Source organism: Danio rerio, chromosome 15 (assembly GCF_049306965.1).
Source record: "Danio rerio strain Tuebingen ecotype United States chromosome 15, GRCz12tu, whole genome shotgun sequence".
NCBI lineage: Eukaryota > Metazoa > Chordata > Actinopteri > Cypriniformes > Danionidae > Danio > Danio rerio.
This window is the reverse complement of record NC_133190.1, coordinates 5,971,082-5,983,718: the sequence shown is the minus strand read 5'-3', so window position 1 is coordinate 5,983,718 and position 12,637 is coordinate 5,971,082. Positions and strand designations below refer to the sequence as shown.

Sequence of the window (12,637 nt, the reverse complement as noted above, 5' to 3'; positions counted from 1 at the left end):
TCCACGTGTTTTGCTCCTCTGTCGTTTCTAGCTTTACACTTCCGCCGTTCCATGTGTTGGATTTCGTTCACAGGAACACACAGAAATGGCTACTAAACGTGAAAACGAAGAGAATATTACCGAGTCTGTGACAAAAGCAAAGAAAGGCAAAACAGACGAAAGCGAGTTTAGTGGCACTGTTTTTAAATCCATGCTGAAGGATTCATCTGAAGCACAGAAGGGTGAGTATTCTATCAAATCTTACTGTTCAAAACATAATTTATTAATTTGTACAGTTTGAGTTCAAAACGCACGATTCGTGTACACCATTAACGTTAACGTTACATAGTAATTGCCTCTAGCTGGTAAATAAAACCTCTCTGCTAGCCTAGTGCTTTAGCCAAGATCTCCTCAGACCTTTATTTTGTTTTCCCAACATGCATTATTATTATTTTATTATTCAAAGTAAAGTAATCATTTTGTACTATATATTTATACAATATAAAATTAGTACTTTCCTTTAAATAATACAAGTAGGATTCACAGAAGTTGCCAATCGATAATTTGAAAACAAATGTGGATGCAATTTTTTGGACACAATTGTTAAGTTTGCAATACTAAAATACAAATTTAAAATAATTATGGTTTAACCTCTTAAGACCTTAAAAACATTACAAAACGCAAAAAACCTTGTTAAATGTCTACTTTTTTGACATGAACATTTTAAAGTGTGATTGGGAGTGTTCAATCATCAGTTAACAAAATTATTTTTGTTATAACGATATATTATAATTATATATTACATATGTAATATAAAAAACTGAAATGTTCATAAGTGATTACAAATTTTTGTATTTTAAAATCATTAAAACCGGCAATTTAGTAAAACCCAGTGGTTGGAAAAAGCAGTGACAAAGTGTTGGTCATCAAATAATTTTCCTTCTACATTATGCCTGAAAAGATCTTATATTTACTTTTTATTATGTAAACTATTGTTATTCTGAATGACATTTGAGGTTGTGTATTCTTTAAGTCATAATGAAATGTATCAAAGCCTTTATTATTATTATATTCCTGAGAAAATATTATTGGGTGTTAATACTGAAACATGAGCTTCTTTATTATTATGTAGGTTTGGCAACCTTCATAAGAGTCGCAAAGACTCTTCCGTGTGCAGAACTGTATGATGTTGTTGAAGGCTACATTAAAATCTCTGCCGAATGTTCGGAAATTTTTGCATTGCTGGATGAAGAAAAGCCAGAGAAGGAGGTAAGTAATGAGTTCAAATTTCTGTTTATTTATTGTTATGTTGTTGTTTATTTATAGTTGAACAGTTTAGTAGCCTTCTTGGTGGACGTATATATTTTTTTCCTTTTTAAATATTTCCCAAATGTTGTTTAACAGAGAAAGGAAATTTTCACAGTGTGTTCGATAATATTTTTGTCTTCTGGAAAAAGTCTTATTTGTTTTATTTCGGCTAGAATAAAAGCAGTTTTAAATTTTTTAAACACTATTTTAAAAAAAATATTTAAACTACACTATTTAAACACTATAAACTACAAATATATATATATATATATATATATATATATATATATATATATATATATATATATATATATATATATATATATATATATATATATTTACTATTTTCCCAAGTCTATATAGCTACTGTAAGAAAATATCAGCATTTGGTACATACTTTCAGTATTAGCTTTGCTTGAGCTGACTCGATCTAATCATGTTGATATGAAATGAGCCTGCTCCTATGCAGGTTTGAGCTACCAGAACTGTTACTATGACAACAAGTCTCAGATGAGATTTGAAGAACGAAACGATCCTGGATCGTGTCAAAACGTCAATAAAGAAAATCCAGCTAACTGAGTAATCCACGTATGAAGAACGGACCCATGGTCACAACGTCATCAAAATACACCTTTGTTTGTTGTGAACATGCGCCCTCTAGTGGCGAAAAATGCCATACTGTGTCCTTTAAGAGTTGACTGTTTGCTTTATAATAACAGCTTAATTGTGTTTAAACACCTTTTGTAGATGATGCTGATATTTCAGTGTCTAGAAATGATATTACTGCGGACGGCCAGTGATCTCTCTCAGTTCAGCATGGTGGGCGCCAACATAGTTAGGAGGATTGTGTCCAAGCACATGACGCTTCTGCAGTCCAGTCTATATTCGAAAAATTACAGGTACTTCTTGCAATACATTCTAATCGAAATGAAGCACTTGAAAGTTTTGAGAATGCACTCAGAAAGTGTGGTTGTTGCATGTTTTGAGCAGGTTTGTCCGCCAGTGTCTGAGTCTACTGTCCGCTCTGGTGTCTCAGAGTGCAGACGCTGCACGAGATGTATTCGGTCAAATGCAGTTCGGCAAAGATCTGTGTCAACTCGCTCGAAAAAGAGACAAATCGGTAGGTGCTTCAGAAACTGCACATAGCACTTAACATTAGATTGATTTAGCCAAGACTATATTCAATTAAAAATAATAAGAAAAAGTACTGATTTTGTGAAATATTGTAAGATTTAAAACTGTCTTAAAGGGATAGTTCACCTAAAATATGAAAATTCTGTATTCATTTACTTACCCTTGACATGTATAAAACCCTATTTGACTTTTTTCTGTTGATCACAAAAGAAGATACTTTGAAGAATGCTGGAAATATGTAACCATTGACTTCCATAGTATTTGTTTTACCTATTATGAAAGTCAATAGTTAAAGGTTTTCAGCTTCATTCAAAATATCTCTTTATAAGAGAAACTTAGAAACACATAGAGGTTTAAAAACCCCCGAGGGTGAGTAAATAGTGAGTACATTCTCATGTTTTTTTTGGGGGGTATCCCTTAGGGTTGGGCTGATAGACAATGCCATCGGGGATGGCCAATAGACAACACAATGCTGAGCCGGCATCGCCGATCCTCTGCCCCGCCCCCATTGAAAACCCGCTCGCGAAAAATAGACACTCGGGCGCCATTTACACTAATACGTCTTAGTGTTAAAATGATATTTTAGAATGAAAATGATCTACATCCACACCGTGTTTTACCTAGCATTTCTGAACAGCCCTCCGTCTGCTGAAAACGCACATCACGTGACCACACACACTGTCATGCGCTCCTCTGAGCTATAGAGAGCAGTCCACATCGGACAGTTTATCAAGGATGTACCTCTCACTATAGTTGTTAAAGGGCCATGAAACCCCCTCGTTTCAGCAGGGTGTTTTCACACCTCTACTTTGGAAAAAGTCAGAAAAGTGGGCGTGTCCAGCTCTGTTTAGGGGGGGAGTGTCGGAGGAACTAAAGTGGGAGGGTGTAGGAGTGTCTATTTGGGCACGCGCCAGTTTCAATCAAAATACACACAAGAGGAAGTGATGGTGTTTAACCTACATGGACATCTGTAGTCGAATTATTTGCCAAATTATTAAATGCTGGACTTTAACTGCAGTTTGGCTCTTTCATTCAGGGAATTCATTCACGTCCCTCGCGACAAACGAGATATTTGATTCGAGGATCTGCTGTAAGTGTGTATTTTTCATGCAATGTTTGATACCGCACGGCGAATGAGAGAAAAAAAAACTCAGCATTTCCCGGAAACTTAGATGCACACGGCAGGTAGCGTCAGAAAGCCGCGTGTGTTATTCCGGTCACAAAATGCGGTGCTAACATTTCTGCACTCAGTGCAATAGTTAACTTAATTCGATACGAACAAACTGAATAAACAAAGAGCACTGGTCGCTCACTTACCAAATCTGTAGAGACAGGACAATCACCAGCAACTAGAGCCGCGTCTTTATGGAGAGAAGACTACAAGCGAATCCGGATTTCAGCGTTTGCAGATGAGAACAGCTCTCAGGTAAACAATAATCCTCCTTAGACACATAAGTTATTGTTGTCGAGCGTCGCGTACACTGTTAATCCACACGTGAGTCTGAGCTCTCACAGAGAGAAAATTAAACAAAACTTAATGGCAGCAAACTATAAAAGCAACACTTCACGCTTGTTTTGCCAACACAACGTGGCGTCTTTGTGGTGTTAACACGGTGACACTAATGAATATTAATGAAGTTGCACAATAGAGCGCGCTGATTGGTTTGAACCAAGCCTTACTAACGCATTAATGCATCACACTGTAAGAAGTAATAAGACTCACTCTGGCACAGACGCCCAGTCTGTACGCTGGAATACACGCTATTATGTCATTATGTTTGTAGCTTCAAAAATTCATTTCAAACAGGAAGTAGGAATTTGCTTGAAATAACGCAAAAACAACCAATTTACCCTTTTTAGTAAAATATAGGTGTCTTAATAGTGTTTTTAGCAGTGTGGGACACATATACGACTGTCAACAGCTCAAAAAATGTGTTTTGGTGTTTCGTGACCCTTTAAACGTAATATTCAGACATCCAAGTTCCGGGAAACTCTATGCATTTGCGGGACTCATAGGCCCAATCCCAATTCTACCGCTTTGCCCTTCCCCTTACCCCTACCTCTTGTTTTGCGCGTGCCCGTGAAGGGGTAGTCCCAATTCTCTTTACCTTGAAGGCGTAGGGCTAAAGGCAAGGGGTATACACCCTTTCAAACGAAGATTTTTCAGGACCACACTCGAAACCAAGGGGTAAGAAAAATTTCCCAGAATTCGGTAGCCACAGCTGCACCCGGAAGTAAGGAGATCCACAAGTTAGTATTTTTTTGTCACTTTGAAACTTTGAACTTACAACAAACATAGTTTTGACATATTCATAATTGTAGCGTCATGCTTTAAAAAAAAAAAGCTAAGATAAAGACCTCTAAACTTTGCGATCTATTTGCGATTTATAATTCCCAATAATAACTTCTGTATAGCAGTCTCACAACATTATGACACTCGATGACAATGGAATACCCTGTCAGAAAGTTTAGTGGCTGTCAATGAGCCTTTTAAAGTGTCTGCTATAATGTTAATGCTGTTTTTGGTATGTTTACTATAGATGAATATGGCCACTGTGTTAAATGCATAGTATTACAATCTTATTGCCACATTAGATAGTTATGATAACATAATATATGCAGTCATTTCCTGAAGATTAATACCAAAAAATAGCACAACTGGAATAACTACAGCAGTCGTGATCGTCGGATCTCATATTAAGCAAGAGATGGCGATGACGTATGATGACGTGTACAGGTGCTGTAGTGCTGTCCCAATTCTAAATGTTACATTTTGAAGCCCTTCCCCTTAACCCTCGGTTGTATGGGCTAAGGGTAAGGGAAAGGTTAGGGGGTACAAGAATAGAATTGGGATTGGGCCATAGTGCCCGCAAACAAGTGATAATCTCCCGAAAATCGCGATTCTCCCTCCCTGTCCTCAAATAAGTCGCGCACCCTTCTCACCCCCGGGTCCCTCATCACTCTTCAGACATGTCACGTGCACTCTGTCAACCCCCCCTTTTCACATGATGACGATGCCATCATTCATCGTGATGTTTCACATTACACATCGTACAGTGCCAAATTGGTTGACATCGCCCAACCCTAGTATTCCTTTAATTTACGTATTTCCAAATCCAGTTTATTCCAGCTACATTAAGCATAGTTTTTCAGTGTTTTATTAATTGAGGTAATCAGAATTATTTGTAGTATGATTGTTTGCTGGTCCATTATTTTTATTTGTTTTATTTATTTATTTATTTCACCATCTCATTCTGTGTTAATTAATTAATTAATACACAAGCTAATCAAAGGCAAAAACATTTGCTCGTTACTTTCATTGAGGGTCACTGTCAAGTCCATCTAAATTTAACTTTAAGACTAAAACATTAGTGCAGCTGAGACTATTACAACCAGCCATTTTTCAGAATTACATACATGTAGGAAACACCTGTCAATATGACATCATAGTTTCTAATGTAAACTCTTTACATTCAAAATGTGTTTAGTTTGACTGCACAGAGCAGCATTTCAGCTTATTGTTATTCACAATCAATAATTATAAAATGGACATATTTTCTCAAAATTAACCGCTATTTATGTAGTATAAATGTGTAAAACTTTAGTTGCTGCTTAATATTATTATAGAACACATGTTGCTTGATACTTTGATGAACAGAAAGGTTGACAGAACAGCATTTATTATAAATAGAAATATACAGTTATACTATTTATGTCTTTATGGTTACTTTTGATCAGTTTAATGAGTCCATTTTTTTTTTTTGGATGGTATAAACGTGTATATGAAGTGTTATCAAGAGAAATACTGTCTAGACAAAGCACAATTAACTGTCGCATTAATGCCTAGTTCAGACTGCGTGATTTTAGCCCCGATTTTGGCTCTTAGACAGGTTTTGAGAAATCGCCGACAAATGCCTGAAATCACAGGCAAATCGCTGCTCGTGCAAGTGAGTGACAATCACACAGTATGAACGATCAAAGACGCGATCTGAGAGAATCGCCGATGAGTCGCCGATGCCTGTGAGATATTTGGCGTGCTAAATATCTGGAGCTGTCGGCGATTCAAATCATGCCGTGTGAATTGAGTTTTGACTGAAAATAACATCAGCGATCGCCTACAGCCAATGAAAGAGCAGCTTTCACTTGTGTGTGTGTGTGTGTGTGTATACCTGCTGCAGGCCAGCGGGAGGCTGGGGAAGAAGTTAAAAGCGCTCTTTTTCGGTTTATTTGGACTCACGAAATGGAGGAAAAACTAGTGGAGGTTTGACAGGACTCAGGAGCAACCGTGTCTGTTTGACATTTCATACAAAAAGAAATTAGTTTATTATCAACGTTGAGGAGAAATGCCGAATTCCCTTTAAACCCAGGTGAACAAACATGTACATGTTCTACCCCATTAAAGGCTTCTTTCTCATTATGTAGTTAATAACAAAAGATATACTACATGTTTTTGGCTGTGAGATGTAGTTTGGACGAAGTTGTCGGCGATTCTCCCTATAGTAAAGTCATGCAATGTGAATGTCCATGTCGCCGAACCATCTTGCAGTGTAAACAAAGCAGCGACGAAACGCTAGCCCAGATAGTCAAGCAGTGTGAAAACATCTGTGACACGACTACTTTGAAAATCATGCAGTCTGAACTCGGCATAAGGTTCAGTTAGTTAATATATTTATTAACATGAGCTATATTTGTGCAGCATTTATTAATCATAGTTCAACATTTACTGATGCATTATTAAAATCTTTAGTCATGCTTGTTAATATTAGTTAATTAATGAACAAGAACTAACACTGAACAACCTTAATTTTATTAAACTGATGAGTTTAAACTACAAAATGAGTAGTTTACTAATAATAAGGTCATACTTTATATTAGGTAGTCTTAACTAGTATGTACTTGCACTAAAATTAATCATTTGTTACAATGTAATTAAGTGCAAATACATGGTTTTACATTGTTCTTATGATTGATTAAAAACCTGCATGTAATTACATCTGTTATTAAATCTCTAATTACACTATTGACCATCCCTTACACCTATATCCACCCTAAACCTACTCATACCATAGCTAAGGCCACCTAATATAAAGTGGGACCGATAAAATTGAGTTAAGAAAGATAAATAAATACTTTAAAAATGTACTGGGTTCTATAGATATAAGTAAGTGCATTCTACCGTGTCAGCATCAGATGATTATGTTGATTAGTAAAGGTCAAACGAACTTATCCATTGTTTCATTAAAATACATCTTACAGTATGCTAGCTACGCCTAAGTTGTAGGTCTTGTCAACACTACCTATGATGCGAAGTTGATGAAATTATATAAATTAAAGAATATGTGAGTTGTGCATTAGAACATTCATATTAGTTAATATATGTTCATAATTAGTTTAAAAACGACTCGGCAGTGTTGCCTAATAAGAAGTACTTTTCTTTGACTCACAGTTTACTTAGAATCTAAACAATCCCCTCATGTTTCCTGTTAAGTGCATTTATAGGTTGTTTCTCAATTCTAAGAATGCAGAGAACGGACTTGTGTTCTTGTGGAGACCGGTCTTGCTAGGGCAGAGAAAGGCTACGCCCGAAACCGCATACTTCCATACTATATAGTATGCTAAAATCAGTATGCGAGCCGAGTAGTATGTCCGAATTCATAGAATTCGAAAATCAGTAGGCGAGAAGTACCCGGATGACTTACTACTTCCGGCAAGATTCTGAAGTGCGCATCCCATGCACGCTGCGCTATCCCATAATGCCCCGTGAGAGAATTCATGAATGGAAGTGAAACGACGCAACTGACGCAAGTACGTCACGTGACCGTGACAAAATGGTGGATGTAGTACGTCCGAATTCCATTCATACTTTTCACATTCATACTGTATAGAACATACTTTTCCAACGGCCTAGTAGTACGTTTAAATTCAAATGCAGTACCTACTTAGTAGGCGGTTTCGGATGCAGCCAACGTGTCCTTTGAGAAATGAGATGCTGCGTTCTTCCTGATGGTCACATGACCTTCATGCGTTTTAAATGGTAAACTATTTAAACTGTGCATCATTCATACAACGATTTATTATTTTTCCCCATTTTAAAATATATACTTTGCATAAAAACATTATCAATATACTCTGCACAATATAAAAAAAACTGATTTAAATACGAATTTCAGCAAACAAACATCCTTAATGTGTTTATTCCTTTATTAAGATGTTCATGGTGATCTTTCACCGTTTCATTTAGAGAAACTCCTGAGGTAAATCAGTTTAAATCTGAACTTTAATAATAAACCTATATAAAATGTTGCGCTTCCCGCCTATAGTCGCAATGACTTCTGGGACTTCTAGAGCGAGGTCGGTGCTCAAGTCTGTATCGGTGCGTCCTCGATAGCAAGATCACATCCGGAAAGTTTCACGCGTCCTCTGTACTAGCATTCTTGAGTATTGGAACTGAACTTAGGCAGCTGATGATGACGTTACTCGAGAACAAGAGGACGCAAGACCGTTGAAGAACGCATATTGAGAAACAGCCATAATATTTGTGTTGATTTTATTTTATTTTTTCAGGGAAAGTCAGATGTTAGAATGGCTTTCATTCAGTTTGTCCTTTCTTTCCTGATGTCTGGAGACAATACAACTATTGGCCAGATTCTGGACACTAAAGGTATCAAAGACCAAAGTCTATAAGCATAGCTGTGCCATTGAATTATTTTAAACTGTCATTTTTTTCTGGTGCTGCTTAGAATTATCTGAAATCTTGAACAGTGGACTTAAAGAAGATCGACTGTCCATCATAAACCTGATTCTGTCAACCCTCCAGACTAAAGTAAGTCCCTTATATTTGTCATTCATCAGTAGGATTGTCAAAAGTATCGAGTTTAATATAAAACTGTATTGAAATTTCAAAAACGTTTGTTTCCCGTTAATATTTGTGTATGTTCTTACATAGTGCTAATTAGCCATAGTGTTCACATGCTCAACAGAAATGACTGTGATGCGCTCAAATGTTAGCGGGAAATTCAAATTTCAGTACCAATCGGTCCCGAACTCAATACATTTGCCACCCTACAGTGAGATGCTGAACATCAGTTATAACTGTGTATTTGTTTTGTCATAGGTTGTGCAGAACAAGACAATCACAAAAACTCAGAAAGTGCGTTTCTTTAGCGCTTCCATACTGGCACAGATCGCTTCTCTTTATAGATGGAACGGGATTGTGGACGTCAGTGTGGATGAGGAGGAGGTACAGTGCACACTTACATTTTCTGTCATAATTTAATCTTCCTTCCCTTGTTCCAAAACCTGGTTGACTTTCTTTCTTCCGTTGAACACAAATGAAGATGCGCTCCCCACACACACAGAATGTGACAATTGTTGGAAAATCGAGATATAAACATTGTCCGAAAGTGGAATAAACAAGCTTCTTGATGTAAGATCATTGATTGGTTTGACGATATTTGGCTACGATACAACTATTTGAAACTCTGGATTCTGATGGTTAAAAATTAATAAATAGCAGAAGCAAAAATAATACATTTTCATATTATTTTAATGCTCTGTATGTGGTAGGGTTGGGCCGATAGACGATGCCATCATCCATCGCCGATAGCCAATAGACAACACGATGCTAACCCGGCATCGCTGATACTCCGCCCCGCCCCCATCACAAACCAGCTTGTGAAAAATACACACTCAGGCCCCGTTTACAATAATACGTCTTAGTGTTAAAATTGTATTGCATTAATTAATTAAAATTAAATTGCATTTTAGAATGAAAATAATCCACATCCACTCCGTGTTTTACCTAGCATTTATGAACAGCCCTCCGTCTACTGAAAGCAAACATCACGTGACCACACAAACACAGACACAAGTGGTGTTCACTGCAGAGCCACACAGTCACACACACACACACACTGCCACGCGATTCTCTCTCAGAGCTCCAGAGACAGAGCAGTGCACGTCTTTATCAAGGTTGTACCGCTGGATCGCGTCTCACTACAGTTGTTAGACGTGATATTCAGACATCCCAAGTCTCCCTGAAGTTCTGCTTCTCTCCGGTCCTCAAATAAGTCACGCACCCTTATCACCCCCGGATTCCTCCTTGCTCTTCTGAAACGTTCCGTGCCAATGCCAAATTGGTCGACATCACCCAACCCTAGTATGTGGTAATTTTGTAAAATGCAATAGGTGTAGTGTTTAGCTGCGATTGTGCACAAAATCTGTCCCTCAGCATCACCAGTGTGATTTTTATTTTTATTTTTTATTGTCAACAGTAAATTGCACTTATTTTCATATTTTTTATTTTATTTATTTATTTATTTATTTTATTATTATTGTTTATTTTACTTAATACACCATGCTGTCAACCTCAACGACTAGTACCGACCTGTTTATATGCTCAATTTGAAAAATTTATGCACATCATATAGTGTTTATGCATGTCATATACTGTGTGTCGCTAGATATGAGGGTTATAGTGTGGTTTATTTTTATTCTTTTAATCAATTTTGTACTGTTATATATATATATATTTTTTTCTTTTTGTAATGTTATTGTTTCTTTTTACTTTTGTTTGTTAACTGTCATAAAAATCTAATAAATAAATCTTAAAAAAAAAAAAAAAAAAAAAACAGTAAATTGCATTTGTGTTGTTATAATTTGTTATTATCGTCTAATTCTTCACAGTTAAACATTTTTGTATGTTTTTTTTTTTTACAAATAATCGTGACTAATCATATACTAAAATAAAATAATATAATAAAAAAGTGCATCTTTGCTGTTTACATTAAGCATGTTTATGCGATATTCCGAAATGCTTATGTTTATTAAATCATCAAAAATGAAGGCACACTATATTTTTTAATAGCAAAATGATTATAATCTAAAAGCAATACAACTAATAATTTATTCTTGCTAAATTCTATTTTCATTTGTAATTAAATGGCAGCTAAGGGGAAATTAATATTAATGAATAATGTTATAATTTGGGGCTAAGTAGTGGCGCAGTAGTGCTGTCGCCTCAGAGCAAGAAGGTCGCAGGGTCGCTGGTTCGAGCCTTGGCTTAGTTGGCATTTCTGTGTGGAGTTTGCATGTTCTCCCTGCGTTCGCATGGGTTTCCCCCGGGTGCTCCGGTTTCCGCCACAGTCCAAAGACATGCGGTACAGGTGAATTGGGTAGGCTAAATTGTCCATAGTGTATGAGTGTAAGTGTGAATGTGTGTGTGTGTGTGTGTGTGGATGTTTCCCAGAGATGGGTGACGCTGAAAGGGCATCCGCTGCGTAAAAACTTGCTGGATAAGTTGGTGGTTCATTAAGCTGTCGCGACCCCGGATTAATAAACGGACTAAGCCAACAAGAAAATGAATGAATGTTATAATTTAGCATGCGTCACCTCTTTAATATCCTCTCAAACTCCTACATTTCTCTCCGATTATTTTGTTTTGAATACTTTTGATATTTTCTCGAATCGTTTTGTGTTCATATTTATACAGAAGGTTGAAGAAGGAGGGAAACATATAATGAGGGAGCTGGTGCATAACTTCCTGATGGATCTCTGCTGCTCTCGGAAACATGGGATCAGTTTTCATGACCCGAGCTTGGGCACCGCTGGAAAGTGAGTCTTTGATGCTCATAGTGCAGTATTTTTAGCCAGAGCTAAGTTTTTGCACATTTTAAAACATTCATTAAATAAACGAATAACATAGCACGTCACATAAAGACCATTCCAGTTTTTCATTTTTCAGACCCCTACTGCTTGTAAAGCATTAGAAAGTTAAAGGTGACTTTTTGTGCTTGTTCCAGAGTAGGAAACCTTGTTCTGCTGCAGTTTCTGGTGCGTCTGAAGCAGGCGACAGAGGACGAGATGGTTGCGGAGCTGGTTGTTAATGTTCTGAAGGGAAGTCCTGATATACTGAACCGATACTTCAAGGAAACCCAGTGTTCATTCGCACCACGAAACAACAAGACCTGGCAGGACAACATCAGTCTACTCAAGAAAGTCAGTCTTATGCTTTGACACATCTTTAGATTGCTCTGTTCATTATTATTTTTTGGTTAAAAAAAATGATGCAAATTTTGAGCGAGTACAGAAAAGTATGGGCTGGGGGTTAACGAAATTACATATAATGGCTGTAGCGGTTACATGGAGTAACAGCTGAGAGGCTAAAACAGAGACATGATTCGTGATGCAAACATCAAATATAAACAAGGCAAGTTTA

The 12,637-nt window shown here is 36.9% G+C and overlaps 2 protein-coding genes across 2 annotated transcripts in view; both read left to right on the top strand.

Annotated features, from left to right (window-relative positions):
• The window catches only part of brwd1 (bromodomain and WD repeat domain containing 1), a 1,114,832-nt gene that overhangs the window by 172,441 nt on the left and 929,754 nt on the right, over positions 1–12,637 (top strand). The window lies entirely within an intron of this gene.
• Positions 23–12,637, top strand: part of urb1 (URB1 ribosome biogenesis homolog) — a 76,125-nt gene continuing 63,510 nt past the window's right edge. The window contains 9 exon segments of the mRNA NM_001326445.1: positions 23–221; positions 1,112–1,248; positions 2,035–2,186; positions 2,278–2,407; positions 8,986–9,082; positions 9,162–9,244; positions 9,536–9,661; positions 11,912–12,033; positions 12,222–12,417. Coding sequence (NP_001313374.1) covers positions 86–221; positions 1,112–1,248; positions 2,035–2,186; positions 2,278–2,407; positions 8,986–9,082; positions 9,162–9,244; positions 9,536–9,661; positions 11,912–12,033; positions 12,222–12,417 — 1,179 coding nt within the window. The 5' untranslated portion in view covers positions 23–85.